This window comes from Ixodes scapularis, unplaced genomic scaffold (assembly GCF_016920785.2).
Source record: "Ixodes scapularis isolate PalLabHiFi unplaced genomic scaffold, ASM1692078v2 PGA_scaffold1__304_contigs__length_218370807, whole genome shotgun sequence".
Classification (NCBI taxonomy): Eukaryota; Metazoa; Arthropoda; class Arachnida; order Ixodida; family Ixodidae; genus Ixodes; species Ixodes scapularis.
Genome location: NW_024609846.1, coordinates 146,937,509 through 146,964,188, shown reverse-complemented (window position 1 = coordinate 146,964,188; position 26,680 = coordinate 146,937,509). Strand labels below are relative to the sequence as shown.

The 26,680-nt window shown below is 45.9% G+C and overlaps 1 protein-coding gene across 1 annotated transcript in view; it reads left to right on the top strand.

The window, feature by feature from the left end:
* LOC121835974 (neprilysin-1-like) overlaps positions 1 to 26,680 on the top strand; it is a 118,778-nt gene that overhangs the window by 13,660 nt on the left and 78,438 nt on the right. Inside the window, exons 6-9 of the mRNA XM_042290560.1 lie at positions 9,054 to 9,248; positions 9,317 to 9,388; positions 23,223 to 23,353; positions 23,834 to 24,071. Coding sequence (XP_042146494.1) covers positions 9,054 to 9,248; positions 9,317 to 9,388; positions 23,223 to 23,353; positions 23,834 to 24,071 — 636 coding nt within the window. The remainder of the gene's footprint in view (positions 1 to 9,053; positions 9,249 to 9,316; positions 9,389 to 23,222; positions 23,354 to 23,833; positions 24,072 to 26,680) is intronic.

Sequence of the window (26,680 nt, the reverse complement as noted above, 5' to 3'; positions counted from 1 at the left end):
CGTACGGCAGTTTCGGACACTCGTCCGGGTCCACGTCAAAAAGCTTCTTTCCGATCTCGCCTAGCACGCCGCGATCTATCCTGCGAGTCATTTTTGAGCCTGTCGTATACTCAAGTGTTGTGCGCGAATATGCGGGAACGACGACATCTGTAAGTGCCCCTGCGCGATCTCAAGACTTTTCACTTTTACGCCGAAACTACTCGAGCAGGACCAGGCATACATGTGTCATGTCTTGGGCTAGCAAATTTGATGGCGTTCGGGTTAAACTTGTCACGGTGTCCTCTTTCACTTAGTACGCAACAGCGTCACACAACTATTATTTTTCTCCGTAATGCGATAGCGCCTCTCCTAACACGATTGGCAATAAATGATGTGGTCAAACAAATAAGGTCTATACACACAGTTGCGTTTCACTAAGTTTGACCGCGTTGTGTCGTCAAACGGCCGCGAGTCACAGCTTCATTCGTGCTTGGTGTGAAGCGTTGTAACCTATTCAGGGAGAGGTCGGCAAGCGGAATACAAAGCGCGAATTTTCTGGTTGCTCGTGATCGCTCCGTGGTAAAACGCTTTCGAACCACAAAGCGTCGCTATAGCTCACGGCACCATATTCGCTTATGAAAACTAGATTCTATCTAAGCCGACGGGAAATGATACATTAATTACCTCTATTTTAAGAGAATTCGTATGACAGGAAAGACGAACATCAGTTTCGATTTCGTTGATATTCGCTATACGAAATAATAAGCTTTATGGAACTGTATAAAAATATTAAGCATATTGCAATGTACTTGGAGAATAAAAAAACAACCTTTTCTCTACAAAAAAAAAACTTCAAAATCGTCTTCATGGTCCTTTTAAGAAGATAACATTACTCCCTGCAATTGGGTGCAACTTTGAACCCAGGCTTAGGGGGTAACTTTCCTTCCTTAAGAAAATTAATTGAGGCCCTTGTGGGGCAAAAATATATGTGCCACAAGGGGCTGTTTTTGCCTACTTTTGGGAGTAAGACTATATGTTTTCAGCATATATTTACCTCCTTTTAGGGGTAAGAGCAAATGCCACCATTTAGGTGCACGTCAACAGCTTTCGGCGTTAAGACCACTTGTTATATAGTCTGGTTTTCTTTTTTTCTGGGGATAATGTCATTAAGAAGTTTGGAGCGTTAACTTTCCCGCAAAGAATATGAGGGCGCAAATCGCTGCAATCTATGGAGTATGCTCGGCGATTGACGCGGGTAATATGCTTAGACCTAAAAAAAGAACAGTCAGCTGTGCAACTGTAGATGGGTTTTACTATGCTCATTTCAAGATTGCAATCTATTTGTGTTTATTTCTTTTTAGGTTAAGACATTTCAAGCATCGCCGAACTCCCTTCGTATATTGCAGCGGTTGGCTTTACACACGGCCATTGAAATAAAAAGTCAAAAACAGTATAGTTTTGTACAAAAAAAATTATGTCACAACTCCCAAGTACATTGCAGCCACCGCACTAAAATAAACTCGTGACAACTTACAAGTATATTCAGTGTCGTTCGTAATTTCTCTGAGCTCGCTGAAATCGAAGAAAGCGTTAGAAGTTGGAAGGCATTCACGAAACACGAATTATAAAAAGTCGGATTAAAACACTATGAAAAACCTATAGTGATGCACTTCACAAGTGTTAAGGAAACTATTCAATTTATTTCCAAACCTTACTGCCGAATGCTGAACTTTGGAAAATTTGAAAATATTTTGGCCGAAGTAATTTTTCAGTATAAAATCGTGTGCGTTTTTTATTTATACATAAAAAAAAGCCAAAAAAAAAAACTAAAATGCGGAAAAAAGAAAACAAACAAACAAACACACACGAGAAAAGACACACGCAAGCACCGTGTGACTCACACGGTGCTTGCGTGCGTCTTTTTACTCCAATTTATTTCCTCTAGGTATACCGTCAATTTCCTCTCGGAAATACGCAAGCAACGAACATACAAAAAAAATATTAAGAAACAAGTCAAGTGCCCAAATGCGAAGAGAAAATCAAAATAAAACAGCAGACTGCTCTTACCTGCAGAATACTTGTGCCCTCTTACCTACCATGAGATGAGATGACTGAGAAAACAGCACAAACTGCTTGTAGTGATGGTCTTCAGTAAACATCCAGGACTGCCGACTAAATAACCCTTAGAAGTTGATGCAGATAGTACATATAGACATATTTAATTAACTTCGAATAATGCAAACACGGACCACCTAACACCGCCTACTGAATGATCAGACTTTCAGACACATGTGATCACAAACGCAATAAATGGTATGATGACGACAAAATAATTGCTATTCCCGATACAGAAAATAACTTAATCAGCTTATTCCCTAATATGCAGCATATTAGGGAATAAGCTGATTAAGTTCTTAAGTTAAGCCAGACACATGTATCGGTGTTTGCGGTGTGCCAGAATAATTAACTCCGACATTTATATTTTCAATCTTGAGGTGACGAGATTGGGAATCAAACAAGGTGTTTGGCCGGGGAAGCTAGTAAATGCCTGATCCGCTCTTACTCTGCGAAAAGACACAACCTTGTGAGATCCTGATTTCGGATTTCAACGTCGAACGCGACAAAACAACGGTGACAAAAGGAGGGAACCCCCTTCCTCCTCCCGCCCTAAATGTAGGCGATCCCTCGATAGGCATGGCGCCTTTACGCCCGGCTCCATCAGACGCCACCGCTCAACCCCCCCCCCCCCCCCCTGCCTCCCCAACCCTCCACACACGCAAACACCAAATAAAACTCCTGGCTACACCATTGAATTAAGAATGGCTGTGTCACGGGTGAGAACGTGGTAAAGATAGGTAAAGAAAATATGCAATACAAATCACACGAACACAAGTGGTACATGCCGCAACAAACCAGCAAAGGACTATACATGTGCAACCAAATTTGAAAGGAACATCAGACACATGCAAAGACAAAATACATTTTCTTGAACAGCCTGGACGGGAAATGGAAGGAATAAAATTAATTTACAACGAACAAGAAAGAAATTTATGAGCGTCCGCGGAAAAGTGGCCACGTGAGTGGCCGCTATTTATCACGTGAAGCTCGCGCTCTTTCGGAAGCTTCCTTCGGTCTCTAAAAGTAACTTATTCATCTTCGTTTGAAGTGCAACAAATAAAGAATATTAATAAGTAACCTTTAGAGCCCAAAGAAAGCTCCTGATAGAGTGCAAGCAGCACGCGACAGGCCTGTGCTCCGGTAAGAAAATGACGCCGGTTCGCGTCGGAGTGTTCTGCTTCGGCGGCGGCGTTGGCGGCGTGGCGGTGGTGGCGCAGCGCGGCGGCGCACGTGCCTGCCACGTGACCAGCGCTGGCTGCTCGCGCGGGCGCCAACTGCAAATTCGTTTTGCGCCGTAAATACAGCTATAAACGTTTCTTTTTTCCTTCGTTGTAAATTCGTTTTTTCTTTTATGACACTCTTTTTCCATCTAGGCTGTTCAAAAATTTGCTTTTTTTCCCTTTGCATGTGTCATTTAAAGTGCTTTGAAATCTATCAGCGTGCTAACAGTAATGACTTTTTTTTAGGATGAATGCATATACTTCTAAATTCAGTTAATAAATTTTTGTGGATAATTTTGAGCTATACTCACCTAGAACACGTTAGCAACTGGCACAACAGAATAAATGACATTATCTACCACACAAGAGAAAACAGAGCTATTCTCTATGACGGGAGCTGTTTGTGTCCTAGGAACGTATTCGGCTACTAGCGGGTGCTGTTCATTACTGACCAGAGCGGACCAAACTTCGAACTAGAGTGCTTCAAGTTGATTTTCATCATGTCTGCGAGAATATCAGTGCAGTGTCTGTTCGATTGGAAATTGATTCTGATGGGAACAGCACCTACAGGTCACCACAGCCTACATTTCTGTATTTCGTGCTACTGTGCTCATTCATGCAAAATGCGTTGCCTTAACACTAAGCTACCAGTTTTGAAGAAAGAAGTCCTCACCAGTACAACTTTTGTTTTCTACCTCAGCTGATAGTCATCATTTGCACGGTCTCGCTAATGGGACGAGTCAACTTCCTTTGGGGCCTCGTGGTATGGGGATGGGCGCGTCCTGGTCCGGATGGCGACGACCGATGACGGTGTTCGCCTGATGACAGCTCCCGGGAAGTTGATAATAAAAATAACACTAAAAGCTGTTCGATCCCGCTGGACACATTGCGACGTTGGTTGGCTTTACAGTGGCCAGTGTGGCCACATTTATTATGTAACAAAACATTTTAACAGTGACTTAAAATCCCAAAATTAAACCCCGTACTTTTATTCCCAGTCTCCCAAAATCAAATCGAAGCCAATCCTCCAGAATCCTCTCGGGGATCCTTTTGTAGACTCGTAGGGGCCTCCTTTCCCCTCAGGGACCGACCAATCCCTTCAAATTTCACCACTCCCACGTTGTACACTGTTCTCCAATGGTCGGCGAGCTGTCAGCCTGGCGCTCCAACCGCCAAATTCAAATTCTTTCCATAGTCAACCCCTGCGTTTTACGAAGACTGACTGGCACCAACAGCTAAATTATTACATCGGGTGAAAAGCGACAATTTGATACTAAGCGGCGAAACCCTCTATATACAGGCACACTCGGTTAAAAGCGCAAGCAGCTCCAAACACGAGTTCTCCCCGCACCGCCTCTCGAAACCCGAGACGTTTCTTAACGACCGCGGGGGAAACCAACACCACCTAGAAGAGAAGGCCGTGGCGCTCCGAGTGGGCACGTCACAATGGCGGAGGAAGGAAGGCCATGGCGCAACTACGTGAGAAAATGCCGCTGTCGACGCATATCGGCGCATTAATGTTCGTGCGCGTTTATCCAATATTAATACACGTTTTAAAAGCGCAGTCTTGTACAATTTATTATATATATAATATAAACGTAATATACAACCCGTTACCATGGTTTAAACTACCAAATTTATATTTTTGATTATCCCCGTAACCGCGGGACTAAGCGCGGTCCCGCAGCTCCCCACACTTTTCGAATGAACCGGCTTCGAATTTCCGATGCGACATCTTCCCTCCTACGGGCTCTGATTCTGGTAAATTTACGTTGCGTGTGAGCTGCTGACTGCATGCAAAGGTACGCGAGACATTTCAGAAGGGAAAGGAACCAAAAAAAGATCCATTCATCACCGCTGGGAGAAAGCGCACACGAGGAAGAGATGGGTCGACAATGTTAAGCCTCTCGTCTCACACTGCTGGTGCTGCTCTCGTGTGTGTGTGTGTGTGGTTTTGTCCTACCCATCGCTTTTTTTTTTTTCGTCGTCACCGCAGTCTCGGGTAGATTTTTTGTGTGTGTGTCTGTGTGTTCGCTTGATACTACGGCATTTACGTGGATTCGCGAAATTTTTCAGAGTTTATGCAATGGGATCATCATATAGAATTTCTAACTCACAAACTGGCAAAGGTAGCTGGCATCATCGGTCACTGTCGCTCTCTTTTGCCTACAAAAGTTAAGATTCAAATTTATCATGCTCTGTTCGGCTCACAAATCAACTACTGCCATTTAGTTTGGGGCACAACGACCAAAAGTAACGTCAACAAACTAATAACTCTTCAGAAAAAAATTATTCGTTTCATTGCTAATGTTCCGTACGACACACATGCTGAACCATTATATTTGAGCTACAATATCATGAAAGTTTCTTTTATTTATGACTATCGTTTGCTATTTTCTTACGCTTTTTCAACTTTGGAGTTTATTGCTTTTTTGTCACAGCTAGCAAACCTGACTGAGCGTGAATCAGTCTTCGATGTTCGTCGTAGAGAATTCTGGAAGGTTCCCCATTTCCGTACAAATTATGCACTGCAGTCGCTTGCTCATAATCTACCTACATTGCTTAACAACATTGTAATCAACCGCATCGATATTCATTGTATAACTAAGAAAACATTGCGTACTTTTTTGTCTTGTTAAATTAAGAAAAAAAATGTTCTCTAATGTCGGTGATTTTAAAATTTTTATTGGAACATTTTAAATTGTTTGATTTGAATATTGTAAGAAATATTTAGGATTGTTTAAATATGATTGTGTTCCCTGTACATGCAAGGGCACCGGACCCAGTCAAGCTAGCTTCTGTTAGCTTTTTGTCCGGTGTCCTCGGCATAATGTTGCTGCAATAAAGTTCAAGTTCAAGTTCAAGTTCAAGTCCTGCTACGGTTTGACTGACGTGTGTGGCAACTAGTCAACAATGACACTTGCCGATGACCTCTCTTGACAGAGAGAGACTTCTTGTAGTTCGTGTTAAATTTTTTTCGTGATGGATCGTGTGGGACGTATGGATACGATCGACAGGTGAGGAACAACCTATTTACTGGCTTTCTTGGTCATGTAAGACGCAACTAAAGTGCTGCAGTCGATATTTTTTTTTAATATTGTGATAGAATGGAGTTTTGTTCTTCGTCATTATCCGTTTGCTATTGTGTCGACATTTATAATTATGCGTGGTAATATTCTAGTTTTTACTAAAAGGTAAATAACAAGTTTGTGTGATTATTGAAAGTGCGTTGCTTGTGCTTATGTGTTTGTTTATACTAATGTTATTTTGCTGCCTTTACTGCGTTTATACTAGAATCTTTACTGTATTAAGGTAATAGTAATATTGTATACAGAATAGGTTATATTTCGTTCTTAGGCACCTCGAGCCCATAGGGAGAATTAAATTAGTTGACTGTAAATAGTAAGTTTAGTACCCCTGCCACATGAAAAAGTTAATATATCTTGATTAAATATTACGGGATTTAACCAGCTCGCTGTTTTGAGTGATTAAATAAGCGTCGCAAACTGACTTGTCGGCCCCATATTTTCATTCGATCGAAATTACATTACTTTTGCCATGTGGCCGGGGTATGATGCGAGAATTCGGTGACTGCACGCGATAACATCGCTTACGTGACCGTGACACCAGTCGAGCCGTGTCCGCATCAACTACGTCTACCTGATTTTTAACTGTGATCTATTTTGCTGTGTCCAATCACTGCGTGTCTCGACATTTTGTCGAAGTATTTCTGTATGAAATATGCATTCCTACAGCAATAATTGCGTGACTCGATGTTTTCTCTCATACGCCTACCTCGTACCATTTCATACCAATTATTTAGCGGTATAATATTTTGCCCGTGTAATAAAATATCTTGAAGACCCCTTGCTATGCGCAGCTTTCAATTTAGCTAATAAGACACGCGTACGTGACTAAAAGCACGTTACGACGATCGATCCACGCGCGTTGCCTTCGCTTCGCCGCGCGTCTCCGATGGCCTTCCCTCGCGACGTCACGAGTAGAGCGCTACGGCCTTCTCTTCTAGGAGGTGTTGGGGAAACTCTCCCACCTCGGCCGCGATGCGTCCGCACATGCTCCCCCCAAAGCGCCGACACCAACATTGAAAGTTAAAAAAAAAAAAAAAAAAAAAACAATGCCGGCGCAACTTTGGAAAGAGCAACTTTTCTAACAAAACTCACCTTAACTAATAAGCGGGATTTCTTCATACTTAAGAGGACGGTTGTTAGAAATGCACAGTCTACATAATTATGTTTACTGCCCACCTGTTACAGGCATCTCAACCCGTGTACTCGTCATGAGTACGGCAAATGAATGTTATATTTTTATATATTGAAGTATCTTCTCGGTTTTATTTATATACATTTGCTCCAATTGACACATATATGTAGCTTGGAGCTACAAAATAAATATACTTGCAGAGCGTAAGTGGTGTGGTCTTTTCTATAGACTGAGGCTGAAATTTGCTTCACAGACCAAAAAAGCGATGTCGGCCTGTACAGACTTTCGGAAGGCTCTGATGGTATCTTTCACTGGTTTGTAACCCCACAAGCAGAATTTTTTAATAAGGTCTGGCTTCAATATTTCGCGCAGTGCAACTTTAAGCGAAGACGACTATTACGAAAAGTCGCACAACGTTTCTTTCTGGATGATGCAGACATGCTTTGCGGCAAATTCTTTGCCTCCTTTTTAGATAACAAATTAACAAAACAAATTCACTCCGAAAGAAAGAAAACACATTTTCCATGTCACACTGTGCGTCTTATTAAAGTCACTCCCTCTTTACTTCCTTTTCACTCTCCCTTCAACCTTTAGTTTATACTATGACCTGCCAAAAATGCATCCACAAAAAAAAAAGACACGAAAGTTACTCCTTAATTAAAAGGTTACCTACCAATAACGACGCTATTTATTCCCAGATGGAGAAAAGTTACTCCATAATTGTTATAACGGCGGCTATTAAGAAAGCACAAACAATCCGCTAAAGTGATAAATATCGCCTCTGAGGATCGGCGTTAAGGAGCAAAAACGCTCCATTTAGCCAGACGAAATTTCGACCAAAAGGATTAATCCAAAGAAACAAAACAAAATTAGAAACGTAAAGTAGTTTGTCTGCTCTGAGAGATCATGATCAGTGACATCGAGTCTGTCATCCAAACAGACGAAGCTCTACTCGTTCCCTTTTTATTTGTAGGGGGGGGGGGGGGGGGGGGGGGAGGGGTACAAGCTGCAGGCAAAGTTGCATCACGGAGCTTCAGTAAAAATAAAATAGACGACGCGGAAAAGAAAAGCTTTTAAACGTTGCAGTGTACACCGCGGAACTGCTTTGATTCATTTTCTACAGTGTTCCGTTTCTCCCGGTAAGGTAGAATTTTCCAAAATATAGCTTTTTCTCTGCATTGATGAGGGCCGTCGGAGGAAGTCTTACACAATATTTTATTCCGCGATGTTGCGGATGACATAGCCAGGATTATGAAGCACGGGTATTCTAGCTCGCAGGCGCAAATGGGGCGCAAGGAACGTAGCTATACTTATTATTTTGCCCACCCTATATATATCGCCACGGAATTCTTAGGCCACTGGCGCAAGGAGAACATACTATGCGTAAAACTTGTAGCCTGTAGTCTCTAACATGAGGCGCAATTAGCGACTTTGGTATGCTAATTTCACATTTGCAATGGTTTCAGATTCAAAGAATTTCAAACTCAACTAACAACTTTTTTTTTTTTGTTACAGCTAGAGCACAAAAACTACCCATTCATACGGATTGCACAAATGGATTCGGATTGCAAAGATGTCGAGTTTACAAAACTGACCTCTTACGCACGCTATTTGATGCTCTGTATGACGACGCTCCGCCCGTTCTTGAGTGTCGTGGAAGCCTTTGATATTGCTGTTGAAATTTTGAAGGTGGAAATAGAAGTAGCAAATGTAAGGCTTTTTTAGAACGCCTACTGTTATGCCCCATTGTCTCATGAATTCTGTTATTTCTCTTACAGATTGCAAGCTCAAATGGAACTGAAACCATAAGCGACATTAAAATTCAAGATTTCGAAGAGTTGTTTGATGATGTGCGTAAGCCAATTTACTTTATTTTGTATCTCTCTACAGTGTTCAAAAAACGAACATCCCAACTGATAACTCGGTTTAAATTCCCTACATATAAAACAAAACAAAATAATTTTTCATAAACAAAGAATCCTTGATAGAGTAGGTTTTTGATAGATCAGCAGTAACGCTAAAGCGTAGGCTCGCGGATTTTCTCCTCTTGCATGATTCAAACCGAGACGCTAGTCTCCTCCCGGACAAAATGCAATGCGGGAATAATTTCCAAACCCAGTACATGCAACCGCCATCCGCAATGGGAGCGTTCTCCACCCAAAGCGATGCCTCTTTAACGCGTCCGATCAGTAACAAGCGTTACAAACCATTACATCGATACGCGAACAAAGGCGGTTAGGCACGTCACACCTCCCAAACCGGGAGCTGGCATCTTTCGCAGCAGACGCGGACGGCCGGAGGCGTAGGTGGGGGACGCCCGACGCTACATGCCTCGAGGGGTGCGGTAATTTCGACGCACACAGCGCTTTTGCTCAGCAGGATCAACCTGCCAGCATCTAACCGGGCGCTGAACAGCAAATACTCATGGCGCTTCTCGTAACGGGGATAGGCGAATTACTGACAGGCTGGGGAAAAGGGTTAATCCCTTAAAACAGCGGTCAAAATCCGCGCCTCCTAGTCAGACAGGCAATAAGGTCTGGGCCTCCGTGCGGCGCTCCCGCAACGAAACTTCGTGCGGCGCTCCCGCGACAAAGATGACCCCCAAAAAGAGCGCGAAACAGTGCCCCAATTCAACCGGAAACAGGTTAAGAATCGAAATGCCTGCCTGATCAAAAATCAGGCCCCACGTTGCGGCGCCAGTTTATGCGGGCATCTTCTACTCCGATTCCCACAAACCCTGTCTCCGGATGAATATGACACTGCAATACTTCGCTCTCGGCAAAAGGGTTTATTCACTCACTCATTGCCTTGGGGGGTTTCGGGATCGGGGGACGGTCATCAGCGAGGCCGGGGGAGAGTCCGCTGCCACAGCAGCTTCTCTGAGTCCCAGCGGTGGTCGTCCCCACCGCGTCATGGGGACGTCGTCGTCCGGGGTCGCTGTCCGGTCCGTTTGTCGAGTCCGCCACTCGACGTAGTGCCCGCACTCCCTGCGCCAGCGTCCAGCGCCGTCCGAGCTCGCCTCCGTGACCGGTCCCTTTCGAAGTCGGCCGCCCAAGCCCAAGCTTCCTTCCTTTGTCTCCGTCCCCCTCTTAAGACCTTCCCAAGTCCTTGTCCCGCCGACCGTCCAATCGGGAACCTTGCTGCGAGCCGACCCTCCGACGTCAGCGCTGGGTGAGGGGGTGCTTGCCCCGTTCCTCCCGGAGAGCTCGGACTTTCCGCGACAGGCCGGCGACTGGAAACGGGAAGGTCACAGGGAACGAAGGAGCGCCCGACAGAAAGGCGGCGGCAGGGACCGGCAAGGTCACGGAGCGCGGAGGAGCCAGGGAGAGGGTCCCCACACCTCCCCTCCCTCAAGGCTCGGACCCCGGGGGGCTTGAGGTTGCGTGGTCCCCAGGACCCTGGGCAGGGAGTTCGTTCAGCGTAGTGTCGCCGATGACAACGAGCACCCTCGATGATGATGATGGCATCAAACCAAGCAGGTCAGCGGTGAACGTTGATTCACTGGGAAGCTCGTGACCGACGGAGCACGGTCGACGAACTGGTCCGGAGCACCACAGCTCACAACACGGACGGGCACTCAGGCACACACAACACGCCGGCTCTTAAAGTTCGCTTCCGTCCCTAATGTAGCAGACAGCGAATCGCGCAAAAACGAATACCGGCACGCTATATCAGACAGCGCGACGAAACCAAAATCTTTCGATCGTTGGACATGCCACGAAATAAAAACAAAACTCTTCATTTCAATACCAACAGGCAGGCAATCATCAAGAACGTCACGCTACACGTTCAAGAGGTACATAAGAGGAAATCTATTCCTAAACTAAAAGCCTGAGCACTCATTGTATACTCAAATCGTACATACGCCCACTATACAACATTTGCTCCTATCAAACTCAACCGCATTCTTTTAAAACAGTAAGCAATCTAACAGAGCGTCAGAACCGCACACCTCTGACAACAATATTAATCTCAAACACACTCGCGAAGAACGCACAAAACCTCAAGAACTAACAATAACCTCCCGTAAAACAGAAACGGTCACAAATCCAGTCCCGTTCGCGAGGTGCGACTCGGAAGGAACACGCTGCCAACAACCCATGACGGGCACTCATGCACTCGGCGTTCACGCTACCCGAGCTACAAACACGCTACAGCCAAGCTACGCAGCACGCCATCATCAGAGGGGGTAATCACCTTACTAAGAGGCCGTTGTTCCGTGGTACCGGCCGCTTACACCAGTACAAAGGGAACAGTACCTGGTTCGTGCGAACAGCAGATCCTATTGGACAGCCTATTTACAAAGCTATGTCCGTAACGTCTGGGCATCTACCAGACGTTACCGCTTCACCGCTCGGAGGTGGCCACCCAACAGGAGCGACGAGCGCGTAACGGCGGTCCGCACCGAACCCCGCACGGGCTCGACAACCGCGATAAGCGCATCGACGCACGTTAGAGTTCTCCCCCGGCCAAACACCGACACCGCATAACTAAAAAGTCTTCCAGCTGATGTCAAGGCCGGCCGGGATCGAGCAATAAAGGTACGCCGTCAACGCGTCTCGCGACTCTTCAACGTTCTCGAATCGAGCAACGTGTCCACACACAAACGCAGTAGGTTACGCACAAAGCTCGCCCCCAGCCAAGTCAACACGCCGCATGACTGAAAAGTCTTCTTGCGACTGTGAGGACAGGCAGGATTCGAACAATGTAAGTATCCCACACACGCACCTCTCAACTTCCGCGCAACGAGCGCGATACCAAAATGCCAAATTATCTAACCGGCCAGTCTTGGAGATGGACGAGCTAATAAACTATATTTGCTCTGCATAAACAGTTTCCGCAGCGTCGAAGTGTCTACAGCATTTACCGCCGCATTCCAACACCCGCTACCCATTCATGCAAAGGCTGCAGTTAGTACAGCGACGGGCTGACCCAACGCACAACAGTTATAGGCCGCCGACGGCCATGCCGCTGCCATAATTTCTAGGCTTCCCGGGCACGTACCCGCCGACGTGAACCGTACGTTTTCCCGGGCCAACCGCGCATCTGTACAGGATAAAACTATGAACAACTCGTCACATCATCGCAAGACCGCCACTCCCCTCGTGCAGCTTTTGACTGCACGAGCCCAGCTCTTTCCTCACCTAGCTGTCTTTTCTCCCCTAAATTTATAATTGATCTCTAACCCAGGTCTCTGCACGACCAATTACGCTCTCTACGCCCTCGCGTCCCAACGCGAACCCAACCGCGGCCGAGAGCCGTATCCGGCGGCAGCGCAAAGCGCGCGCTGGCCGCCGCTCCTCCGGAGACGGAGAAAACGAAATAAAGAGTAACTCCCGCCTCGAGGCTCAACCATCGATATGGCGGTGTGAGGATCCGGAACCAACTGTGCGCATAATCAAACGGGATCAACCTCACGACTCTACAACCAGAAACGCACGGGTCATGCCCATCGCGTCAGACTGGACTCCACGGAGCATTACACACGCACAGCCACTGATAAAGTGAAAACGGAAACTCTGTGGTTTTCGGGATTCCGATGTCCACGCACCGGACATCGCGTATCCGGCACGATTTAGTGGGCTTAGCCCCTAAATGCAGCCTCTGGCCACAAGGTACTCGTTCAAAGCGATCTTGGTCGGAACCACAAGAGCGCATCCGTACCTTAAAACGCTGTCAACTAACGACGCTCAAAACCGCGCCGACAGCTCAAGCAAGGCCAACTGGGAGCTAGCATACGGTCAAACCGAGACGCTAGTCTCCTCCCGGACAAAATGCAATGCGGGAATAATTTCCAAACCCAGTACATGCAACCGCCATCCGCAATGGGAGCGTTCTCCACCCAAAGCGATGCCTCTTTAACGCGTCCGATCAGTAACAAGCGTTACAAACCATTACATCGATACGCGAACAAAGGCGGTTAGGCACGTCACACCTCCCAAACCGGGAGCTGGCATCTTTCGCAGCAGACGCGGACGGCCGGAGGCGTAGGTGGGGGACGCCCGACGCTACATGCCTCGAGGGGTGCGGTAATTTCGACGCACACAGCGCTTTTGCTCAGCAGGATCAACCTGCCAGCATCTAACCGGGCGCTGAACAGCAAATACTCATGGCGCTTCTCGTAACGGGGATAGGCGAATTACTGACAGGCTGGGGAAAAGGGTTAATCCCTTAAAACAGCGGTCAAAATCCGCGCCTCCTAGTCAGACAGGCAATAAGGTCTGGGCCTCCGTGCGGCGCTCCCGCAACGAAACTTCGTGCGGCGCTCCCGCGACAAAGATGACCCCCAAAAAGAGCGCGAAACAGTGCCCCAATTCAACCGGAAACAGGTTAAGAATCGAAATGCCTGCCTGATCAAAAATCAGGCCCCACGTTGCGGCGCCAGTTTATGCGGGCATCTTCTACTCCGATTCCCACAAACCCTGTCTCCGGATGAATATGACACTGCAATACTTCGCTCTCGGCAAAAGGGTTTATTCACTCACTCATTGCCTTGGGGGGTTTCGGGATCGGGGGACGGTCATCAGCGAGGCCGGGGGAGAGTCCGCTGCCACAGCAGCTTCTCTGAGTCCCAGCGGTGGTCGTCCCCACCGCGTCATGGGGACGTCGTCGTCCGGGGTCGCTGTCCGGTCCGTTTGTCGAGTCCGCCACTCGACGTAGTGCCCGCACTCCCTGCGCCAGCGTCCAGCGCCGTCCGAGCTCGCCTCCGTGACCGGTCCCTTTCGAAGTCGGCCGCCCAAGCCCAAGCTTCCTTCCTTTGTCTCCGTCCCCCTCTTAAGACCTTCCCAAGTCCTTGTCCCGCCGACCGTCCAATCGGGAACCTTGCTGCGAGCCGACCCTCCGACGTCAGCGCTGGGTGAGGGGGTGCTTGCCCCGTTCCTCCCGGAGAGCTCGGACTTTCCGCGACAGGCCGGCGACTGGAAACGGGAAGGTCACAGGGAACGAAGGAGCGCCCGACAGAAAGGCGGCGGCAGGGACCGGCAAGGTCACGGAGCGCGGAGGAGCCAGGGAGAGGGTCCCCACACTGTATGGTATCACATGATACCGTGACGTCACCCTGATGTTACGTGATAACCTTACGTCGCATGACTTCATGTCGTCACGTGACTTTGTGGTGTCACAGTGTCACGTGCCGTCAAAATATCACGTGACAGCATGGAGTAGCGTGCCACGTGTCGGAATTACGCAGATGGGGTCATGCTTCTGGATAGAATGAGCTGAACATGCATGGGGGGAAAAAGGCAAGGAAACTAAGAGAAACTTTGCGAACGCTGGACTAACAACAACCGTATTATTATTATTAAACCTCTCCATTTCCCTCCTCTACTATGTTTACCGCTACTCTCCGGTTTTATACTTCTAACAGGCGGAGCTACCTCTTATTTATTTGCCCGAAGCAATCGATTGTCCGCCTTAGGGACATTTTGTTTTTCTTTCTTGCGCAGCACAACAAATGGGGCGCTAACATGCCGCATGTGAGCACTAATATGCCGCATGTGAGTAAGAATATTTAGAGGCATCTGATTATCATGCGGTACATGCTATATGAACCAAACTGACCGTTAGAATACTGAAAGAACAAGAGAACACGCGGCTTCATTAAATAACCTACCGGCAGGAGCACAATTATCAGTCCATTTCAGGAGGCACTAATGAACTGCAATGTTGCACAGCATAAAAACACTGTCAGAAACAGCAGACGATCTTGCTAGAAAATTAGTGGAGGCGCTGGCCATTAGCGGAAAGGCCGATGACCCTGCTAGTGCCCCATCTGTTGCGCTGCACCAGAAAGAAAACATGTTCCTCCCTGGGGAGGGGGGGGGGGGGGGGGATCCTTTGTGAAAATGAACAAACTCCACAGTTTAGAAATGTAAACCGGGAGAGCAGCGGAGACATAGTAGGGGAGAAAAAAAGGTTTTTAATTTGAATATAGCTGAATAGTCTAGCCATTTTTTTTTTGGTAAGGTACCATATAACACAAATTCTGCTGCATGGTACCTTACCAATTCCGGTAAGGTGCCGGCAATGTAAGTCGACGGGCCAACTGCGAAACGAACGCTGGATGCTGCTCTCGTCTCCTCTCTGAATGGACACCTGTGCCAGCCGAACTTCTCGCTCGAATGCCTCTGTGGAACTCGCGACGGGGCAAAAACTCCACATGCTCAGACGTAAAGTGGCGCTCTGCTCTGTGAAACGAGCGCGCTCCGGGTTTCCCCGAGACAAAGGTCGCGCACGTGAGAGCGGCAAAGAATTTAAAAAAAAAAGCAGGCACTCACTTCACCGCAACATGTTCATGCGTACACGCTTGCAAAACAGGCTTCTGCGGGCTGCCATTTTGCGCGATGCTGGCGCCGCGTAACGTTTGCCCCACGTTCGGCTGTGATATGGGCCACGTCATTCAGGTGCGCGAATCTGGATCAACCAGGAAATGCAGTAGCCATTAAGAGCTCAGTGACGTGTGGGCGTGTGGACGAGAGAGACTTTGACGCAGCAAAAGGCGCACGAAAGCTGGGTTCGGCTATGGATTGCGGGGCTTGTTCGAATAAAGCCGTGTTAATAATGTGTTACCATTAGTACCTATACATCACAAAGAAAAGATAACGCCGTCCGTCTGCGGACAAAACAGAGGAAAGGGAAGCTCGCCGCGTAGAGAGGAGGAGTGTAGTGAAGGAATATAGGAGAGAGGGAGGCGGCGTCACGGGGCGGAAGCCAATGCGCACGCAGGAAACCGGTGAACAGCGAAAGCAGCCTCGGGCAGCAGATGCTGCGGCTAAACGTACAAGGCGGGAAAACGAGGCAGAGGAAGCGAAGCAGCGCCTAGCTCGGCGGATCGCAAGGCGGCGCAAGAACCGGCACGCTCACGCGGGTCCGCGTGCTGCAAAGAGTGGGTCGAAGCAAGCTCGCCTAGCCCGCTTCGCCAGAAAAAAAAAAGAAAAAAGAATACAGGAATATACATTGGTGGATCCTTAGGCAATGTGTTAGCATGGCCCTTGCGAAACGCCATCCACGCCCCCCCCCCCCCCCCCCCCCCTCGTGAAATGCTAGCACTGACCCCGTAACGAGGCCAAGAGAGGCCGCAAAAAATTACAGGAAGCGAAAGAGAAAACCAAACAGTAAAGTGACGGGGTCAGCGTTAGCGTTTCCGAGGGAGGACGTGTATGGCGTTTTCCAAGTGTTATACCAACGCATTCCCCTAAGGATCCACCAATGAATGTTTCTTTTTTGTGCGCCCAGCTGGTCATGTACTTCTTGCGGATAACCGGCGTGAACTGTTCCCCGAAGACTTCAGCCTGACGTGCACCTTGGTAGCGGACTGTTTGCAATTTCGAAGGACTATACTTCGTCTCACCCAACGATGGACTAAAGGCAAAAGGTACGGTCTGCCAGGTCCAATCACGAGCGACTAAAAAATTGCGTGTTATATCGCTTTGATTCACGTGTTGATTGTCGCATCTCGGATCACTGATGGGGGTGTGTGGTCAGTGGTTCGAATCGACTAGCACTGAGTGACTCGACAATTTTACATTGCAAAGAAAGCCACGACACACATGCTGTTTGCAGTGTCGACACTATTCGCAACTCCAACGCCCTATAGGTGGTGGGGCGGTAGTTCCAAGATGGCGGAAGAGACGGGGATAGATTTTCCAGGATTTCCCGTGCGCCTGCTCGCTGACGCTGGTCAGCGCGCTAAAAGGGATTTATTTCTCTACAAATGCGAAGCGGTCAGGACAGGAGCATATTACAGGTGACGAAGATGTTGATGCACGTTAAGAAAACGAGCATGCTGATATTTAAAAGTTGCAGAAACCTCAACTTGCGAAGCGTTGTGGTGGGCGAGCGCGTTTCGGGCACCGGCCACGTCACTGTTTGTGGCAGAATATGTCCGAGGGTGATGCAGATATCATGTTTGCGCTTTTCCTGGCCGTTAGTGCTCTAAAAAGTGAGCCACGAACGGTGACCGTCAAGCTTCGGAAGGGCAGCGTTCGCAGTAATGGTGTCTTCGTGTCACAGGCTCACAACTCGCTGCTCACCGTCTCTGTTTTATTGTATTGCAATACGTGATCAAACTGCTCTATGGTTGCTGATAAGAAGTTTGTTACTGCAGGCTACCATGCGGTGTAGCATTGTCCCCGGAAGCTCACGCTGCGCCTTTGAAGCACAATTTTCAGCGCGCACAAAGAACGTTGCCGTGCTCTTAACTCTTAAAAACAAAAACGGTTGTAATCCTTCCACCCCTTGTCACATATACGACACCCTAAAACTTCAATTCGCTGTGCAAGGCACTGACGTAAAACTAACGGCTCCAAATTTTACGAGAGGCTTGACGACGGTGCGATATAACATATTAAAGAGTTAAAGTACGCATCAAAAAGTACAGAAAAATAAAAAAAAAACACGAGGTTTTGCAGTAGGGTCAGGAAAACACCAATTACATTTTTTAACAGTCATTTACACTTATTTAAGCTATTTTAATAAGTTGTAGAATTCGGCTATCAAGCCGCTCGTGAAAGTTGCTAGCGTCGATTGAACGTCACTGCGCTGTACGTCCAACTGAAGTTTGGGGGTGTCGTACGCTATGCTAAAACTGTACATTAACATAATCGGCGTGTTTAGGAATTTTATTTATTGCTTTTTCAACAATAAATATTTTAATATCACGTACATTTTTTGTACCGTGTTATTTCAAACGTTGCGACCCCTCTCACCAAAACTGCCCGTTCAAAGCTCTCGTCACGAACGGCTGGCTAACACAGACGCGCTTAAAATGCTTCGAGCATTTCTTCTCTTTGTAATTACCTGAACGAAATTACGGGTATTCTGTCTCTTTAAAGTGCTTGGAATAAATGGTCATCTTCGTTGTAACTGCCTTGAAACGCGAACCCATTCTCGATGTGTATAGCTCGACATACCGTTGCGCGACGAGTTTTCTCCTACTTATGGCAAAGAATAGACTTTTTGTAGACCGTACAATAGAGCTCTACATTATTAGCGGGACCGTTTGCTGTCGCCACGTTGAGCACAGATTGAGCTGACGGTCATGCACAAGAAAAGAGTAGAAACCCGCAGCGTATGCGATAAACGAAAAGTCCCTAACAAAATTCGACATCCCAGTCCTTCATGCAAAGCTCTTGCAAGGCGGAGCACAAGATTTCCTATTTGAACGCGCTCACGTTTTTCAGTAAAACGGCTTCACGCATCAAGGCCGACAGTCCTTGCCACCGTTTCCGCGCCGCCGCCGCCGTTGCCGTACCCGCTCCTCTGGTTCTCCGTTGGTCCGCGAGAGGGCGAGCGGCGGGCTGAAGTTGCGAATAGAAATGACTCAGCGCCTTTGGATTCGGAGCATGGTTCGTCCACACCTAATCAATGTTAAGCATCTCCTAGTTTAGCGTGGAACGTGATTGGAGCTGGCGGCCCTGGCTTTGGCCTTTAGTCCATCGTAGGATCAGACAAAGTATAGCTTGTTGCAATGAAGAGGTGAAGGAGGTTCTGGCTCATTATAATATGCCCCTCGAAGCTAGATATTTTTCAGAATGTTTGGTTTGTTACAGGTTTGTCTATTTAATTTAATTGTCTGCTTTTTCGCAATCGAATAGAGCACCTCAATGTTTTAAAAATAGTTATCGACTTGCTCTCAAAGCTCAGCGATGTATGCTTCAGCGGGAGACACTTTGCAACATTGTACGACAACAGCGAACGTCGTGGCTGAAGGGTAGGTCTGCCTCACCTTTACGCGCAGTCAGAAGTTAAGCTGGGCTTCTGCTTGTAAAGGGGTATATGCCTTTCTCGTTTACCCTCGTATCCAGCCACATACTGTAAACGACTTAATTTTCGCGAAGACCTGATTTTCGTGAATTCCGCGAATCACTTACAACTCGCGAAAAATAGGTCCCTCGAACAACTCCGGTAAAATGTAAACACATTGGAATCTGTGCTGAGATCTCACCGCGTCGCGAAAATTAGAACCCGCGATTTATTTCAAAACTTCAGTTTTTACCTAAATCGCGAAATATTGAGCCCGCGAAAAATAAGTCGTTTACAGTAAGCAAGGCAAGGCATTGCAACCTGGAAGCAAGGCATTAGAACCTGGAACAAGTAAAAGTATACAAAAATGCAAAACAAATATGATGGACAGTAGTGATTGAAATGTGAACTACTTCTTGTGTCATGGCGGCAGCAAAGCAATGTTTTCCCTCATAGAGGAAGTTCCGCTATTCAAGATGGCGGCGCCCGTGCCCACTTTCGTTTACTCTTGTTCCCAGCCACGTAGTTTACAAATCCGGTATGAAAGATGACATAAAAGCAAGGCATTACAACCTGAAATAAATAAAAGAATTTAGAAAAGGGGAAAAGAACATATGATGGGCGAGAGCGATTAAAGGCGAACTACTCCGAGTGCCGAGGCGGCAGAAAAATAACGTTTCCCCGCATACAGGTAGCTCCGCGATTCAAGATGGCGGCGGCCTCGTACGATAGGTTTATATACCACTTTCGTTGTTCGAAATCTGTAGCCATGTATGCGGTATGCGGGATGGAAAAAGAAAAAGAACATGGCATTATGACTTGGAAGAAGTAAAAGTATATAGAAAAGGCAAATATGATAGACGGTATTGATTAAAACGTGAACTACTCCCAGCGGCGTGGCGGCAGCAAAGCAATGTTTCCCGCATACAGGAAAATCCGCGATTCAAGATGGCGGCGACCGCGTAGAAGAGGTCTATAGTTTGAGTTTTAGGCAAGGTAGTGACTATTTCGACGTCCACTTTCAAAATAATTTAAAATATTATTTTGACGTCCGTGATGCCACTTCACGAAGGCGTGAGCTTACCATCCAAAACATTTTGACGTCCCTCGTCAAAAAGTTTTTGTCATTATTTTGACGTATTTTAGAACTTAGTACTTTCGAGCTTCGGAGTCCGGACTGGGGAGCTATCGAAGGTGGCGGTCAAAAAATATCATCTTGCTTGCAAGCAGCGACGCGGTTTGACATTCATTTTCCGATAAAAAATGTCGTGCAGTCGACTGCTATTGTTATGACATTTTAAGTGATGTGCAATGCAAAAAAAAAAAAAAAAAAAAAAAAACCTTCTCGAAGGGTGAAAGCAACGTTTTTGCTTGGCTGTGTCAGGCGTTACAGATGCGGCTCGGCTGCTTTTCATGATTTATTTCACGTGGTTTATATTGATATAGGAGCTAAATGACGTGTGCTAACATTTCCAGTTGATTGGAAAATGCGTGTATCTCGTACAATTGCACCAGAATCTTTGTTCGTTTGTGCCGTTTAAGAAACATCAAGGAGGCGATGTTTGCATTCACTCCATTTTATTTGATATCCCAGATCGTTTCGTATTTAACCTGCTCGTTATACACGAACCCAAACAGAAAATATACACGAAACAACGAACTCACGCAACCTGGTTCAAACAGGGCGGGAGCAAGGTGCAAAGCGAGGCTGCAATTACAAACAAACACTTGCATGATATAAAGACACAAAAAGCGTGTCAAATTTCTCAGTGTTACGTAGTGTACGCACTTACACTTGTTACGTGCAGGGAAGACAGGGGGTATTTAGCACGCCTTTGTTGTAGGTTAAAAAGTTTAAGTGAGACGCGTGCCTAGATGCGAGCTCAGAACGCTCAGAATATCACCACCGGGTGTGTCACGTACGAAAAGATAAACTGTCGAGTCTGTCCCACACGCACGCTGAATAAGACATTTCCACTGCCAACTAAGACCGAAACTATTTGTCGAAATGTCAACACAACACCGACGACACCATCAGAAACGAAACAGAGTGAAGCCACAATACGGCTACCATTGCGACAGCTGCAGGATTAAAGCGGGACGTCGAAATAATGCAGCAACTATTTGGAAGTTTAACAGAAGTAACTTCACAGGCGTCGAAATAAGTTTCGAGATATTGTTGACGGTGGACGTCGAAATAGTCACTGCCGTTAGACAGCATTATGAAACAGTGTCTAAGGTTTTATTTCGTTGCCTAATACCAGTTCACCTGAGCTTCTTCCAGTTTGAGTGTTTTTGTTCTCTTTTGCTGCGAGCCGGGGCGAGGGCTCTGCTCGGCGCAGCCGCATTCCAACTGTTTTCTTATACACGCCCCGTCTACTGCGTCTCACATTCCAACAGGCTCTGAGAAAGTAGCATATTAGCACTGTAGCCACAGAAGGTCGACCCCACAAGTAAGAAATTCACGGAGCACTCACGCTATTATCATGCACGACCCAGGGCCGCTTCGCGCCGTCCAGTGGCCACAGGTGTGCACTGTTTCTCCGCAGTTTCCTCCCCACAAACACATCCCATTCTGTGCTACCTGCTGCTTTTGCCACGCTAGTAGGGCCAAGGGGCGACTTCGCGCGGCGTTTGCCTATTTTTCTGGTGCCTTGCCCGTCTCTCGAAACTGTATGCTCAGCTGGTTCTATCCACAAGCACGACAAGGGACATCGTGACGACTCCTGAGAGAGTGACGCCGCGTGGCACAGTGACATCACATGACATCAGGTGACTCTGACGCTACGGTGTCACGTGACATTATGAGTTACGTGACACCCTGTTGTCACGTGACGTCATTATATTATTCAACACCGTGATATTTTCGTTGAAGTCATGTTACGGTAGTCAACACGATTTTATTTGCAAAGGAAAAGTAGTGTTTTTTTCGCCACACATATCACGCTAAAATAGGATGCATTAGACATAAGAAGCTAATGTAAACAAAGTACGAGAGAGTTTTAATTATTAATAAAGGTAGACATGTGCGAGCGAGATTTGAGAACTAGGGAGCCTTCCTGTGACAAAGTTGTCCCAGGCGAATGGAAATCTAGGACTTTTCTACCTAGACCACTTGAGCGTGCTGCAATTTCCCAGTGGCACTTGAGTGCTGCCAACCCGTGTAGATAAGCGATTTTTTTTAAATTCTCTTATCATCCATGCAAAGCATACATGACGACGTTGTTACTGTGGACGTTCTGCCATTTCACGTGTCGTTTGAATGCAGCGGTCAGGTAAAACTCTAACCAGGCACGTAGCCAGGATTTTGGTTTGGGGGGGGGGGGGGGGGGGGGGAGGCGACCATGGCAAAATGCTGTATGAGGGGGAGGGGGGAGAGGAGGTTCCAGCAAAATGAAAGATTTGGAGGGGGGCCCGGGCCCCATGGGCCTCCCCCCTGGCTACGTGCCTGACTCTAACGGTGCCAAATCCAGGGAGTAGGGTCGGTGGAATAGGGCTACAAGTCACGTTTATAAATCTTTTGCGAGGAGATACGGGCAGTTGAAAAAGGCATGTTGTCGAGTAGAAATATTATGTCACATTCATGCTTTTCAGGCCCTTCCTCGAAAATGGCGAAGTTCATTGTAAAGTGCAAACTTATTGCAAGGGACGTTTCTCGTGACTGATGAAGTCCAATACAGAGCGCAAACTTTTTTCCAAGGGAGGGGCATTATTTCTCAAACAACCCTCTATGTCCCTCATGTTTCTTATGCCTATATCTCCGCTAAGCGTACCCGCCTTTAATACCGTACGCGGTGATCTTATTCCTACATCGCATGTCTTCTTTTGATCGTCCTTCGCTCCGAGACCGCTTAAATTATATTTCGGGTTGTAATTTATCCGATAGTATTTAGTTTAATTTATGGTACTAATTTACAAAGTGTACATGTTTTATTTTTCCAGTTTCCATTGCTAAAAATAATGGAAAAAGATATTCCCTATGGTGTTATGAAATTTAACAAACAATACCAAATACAAGTCATAGATGGGGAAACAGTAGCCAACCTGATATACTATATGTCTACCTTGAACGAGTACGTATGTTTAATATAATGTTCAGAAAATAACGTTATTTCACTTATTTTTAAGTATGACAACTCGTATCTGGGTATTGCCAGGTCAAGCGCGTTTGCATGCACTTCGAGTTCAATTTTTGTCCTGGAATCGGTTTGCCACACATCCGCGTGACAGCTGCAACTACCCAGAGGAAAAAAAAAATATTTCTCACATGGCATGTGAGGGGTGATAAAGGATTTAAAATGCAGGAAGAATTATTCAGTACTAATCATAACAGACCATAGCTCTCATTAAATGGCGTAAGTTGACATGGTGTGCTCACAAAATTAAATATATTATAGGACCTTCATGTCTCAATCCTGTTAGGAAGGACAAATATTAAAAATTTGTTCAATCTGAAAAACAAACTATGTCCTAAGCTTTTATGTTTTTGTTTTTTTTCTGAATTTGTTAAAATAATTGATATATGCCTAATTTCATTAACATGTGTTTCATAGGCGTCTTCTCGAGAATTATATCGGCTGGCAAATCATATGCAATCTGGCTCAATTCTCCGGCGAGAAAGTGCACAAAGCATTTGTGGATATATTTAGAAGAGACTCGGACACCGAGGTCACCTATACTGCGAGGCCCGAGCTATGCCTTGATTTTCTAGCCGGGAAATCGGGGATTATGCGACCTGCTGTGCAATACGTCTACATTCAATCATTCTTTAACGCAAGTGCTAAAAGAGAGGTAAGCATATAAAAATGGTAACAATAAAAAAAGCTTTATATTCCCTAATAGGTCACAGTGCTCCATGAAACAAAAAAGACCTGCGGAACGCTTGCCCTCGCTAATGTATGTGATCCGCTTCAGGAGCACGTACCGTTAGGCTGGCCTAAAGTAACCATAGGGCTCCACCTTTTACTTACTCTAGGCATTGCTAGTATAACTATATATGCGGGAGGCCACACGCTTCATAGTCCGCTTCGTTTCGTTGAGCACCGAGCGGCAAATAATTTATATTTACATACTTCTCAAATCTCACAACTCAATAACATAAATTGAGTTGTTAAGATAAATCAATATATAGCTTTCAGCACCTTTTATTTTTAAACCCTGAAATATATAAAAGCTTTCATAGTACTAATTTTCGCGCGTTGGAAGGTTTCCAATGAACGTAAAAACCATGAACATTTTAAATTCAATACAAAATAGCTTGGTATGTGGAATTACAATAACCCCAGTTGTATTGGTTCCCAATAAGGAGTGCAAGTTTGTCTGCATCTTGCACAGGGGTTACGATTGTGTTAGAACGCCGAGCTGCTATTGGCTGATTGAAAAACAAAAATAGTGGGTGGACAACACGGCATCAAGCAGTGAGGTCTGTCCACTATCCTTTCAATCAAAATCAATCAGAGCTCGGCGTCGCTCTGAAGTCACTGCAACTCCTTTGAATGAAGCAGACGACTTACTATTCTGATAACCCTCTTATTTAAGGTCGCAATACGTTTGGTATTGTATATCTCTGAGGAATTGGTGTCCCGAAAAATAGGTAGTGTATCGGGTTCTAACCAAATAATTTTGACTTTTTTGCAAAACAAAAAAAAAAAGTATTCTGTTGCCCAATAAGAAATTAAAAAAAAAAACAGGGCTGACGTATATAGAATTTCAAAGTAATGTATCATGGGGAATTTTCATATTCTAAACCGGGTTCAGAAAATAAAATAATCAAAATATGCTGATGAATGAGCCACACCGATTAAGCAAACTAATCGAAAAAAGTGCCTGTAATGCTTCTTTTGGCGGCCTTGTAATAATCGTTCCTTTCGATTAGTAGAACTTGTATATTTCCGAAAATAAAAAAAATACAGATTAAAATATTACATGTTAAAAAAAATAGTAAGCGATTGGCCTGCTTAAGCACAAGGCACCTCTATGTCGGACCAAAGTAGTAAGAACTCAGAAAATCAGGAAAGGGGTCCTGGGTTCCGACGGTGAACTCAGCACCCATAGTTAATCTCATATTGTAAAACAAGTGGCGAAAGGTGCCGGCCGTTACCGCCTTCCACGCATCCGACAGCATACTGATGGTTACAATAAATGCTCAGGGTACATCTTGATGACATACAGTACACACTTTCGATGCCTTTTCTCTATTCACTTTGTTTTGGCTATAACAAGAGGCCGTTTGCTTCTAGATCCTGGATGACCTTCCGACTTCCGCTTGGCTCCGACAGATCCCACTTTCTTCATGATGGCATCATCTTTTTATTGTTACTATTCCACATTTTTTACGTTTGTTTTGGGTTTTTGTTAACGACATCGACGCAGACATTGAAGTTGGAAGATGCAGTAGACGTCATTTGATATTCACTGGGGACAACAGAAGAAGCCATGCGCCTTTAGAAGAACGTTGGTGGACAGCGAAGCGGTTTCCTGACGTTTAAGGTCCCCGATACTATACCACGATTACACCTTGGATTCGACAAAGGCCACGGCACGAAGAAAAACGCGAAGGCCCAACTGAACATTTTTTGAGCGCCGTAGCGTAGGAAACAATATTCCCATTACAGCCTTAATCCAGATTCTGCATTGCACAGAACGCGGGAAGAGCGCGGTGTCGTGGTTACAGGCAACACGGAAACAAAAAAAGTGGCGCGACTCGGTTCGGGGTTTACATGGTGAAAAGTATCGATTGTTAAAGAGAGCGCGGTGGATCAAACATGATCGTGCATCTCGTGTGACTTAGCGGAATTTCAGTAGGATTTAGTATTATGCAAAAAAGGGGTTCGCGCGAGACGATACTATAAGGGCGGGGGTACAAAACATATCGTAGTCCATATTGCCGCCCAGTATTAATAATTTGGTATTGTGTTGGGACGTTGTGTTCCAATGAGAACTACTACGGGTTCATTGGGTAGCAACTCTCGTTGGATGACTATAACTCCCATATGTCTATGTTGGAGGACGGCTGCTTTAATAAGCACTTTCTTATTAAACGTTTTCAAAAGGCTGTACAAAATGTATTAAAAAAAACATTAATTATTACATGCTTGCTTACTATATTATGAGGATTAATATGAGTATTATTTTTTCACTTGGAACTATGTGGAATTCGCTTAATTGCTTTGTAATATTGTCCTCCAACTATTGAATTTACCACTTGTGTATGCACTTCGGTCAGCCTTGTAAGGTATACATAAATTAACTATAAAAAATTCCAAGCAAGTGTAGTGCGATGTGTGCACGTCAATCAAACAAATATGCCAATATAAATATCAAGAAAACTCAAGAATCATACCCAGAAAAGCCAACAGTCCAATTTTGAAGAACCGCGCGTTGTATGTTGAACGATATTT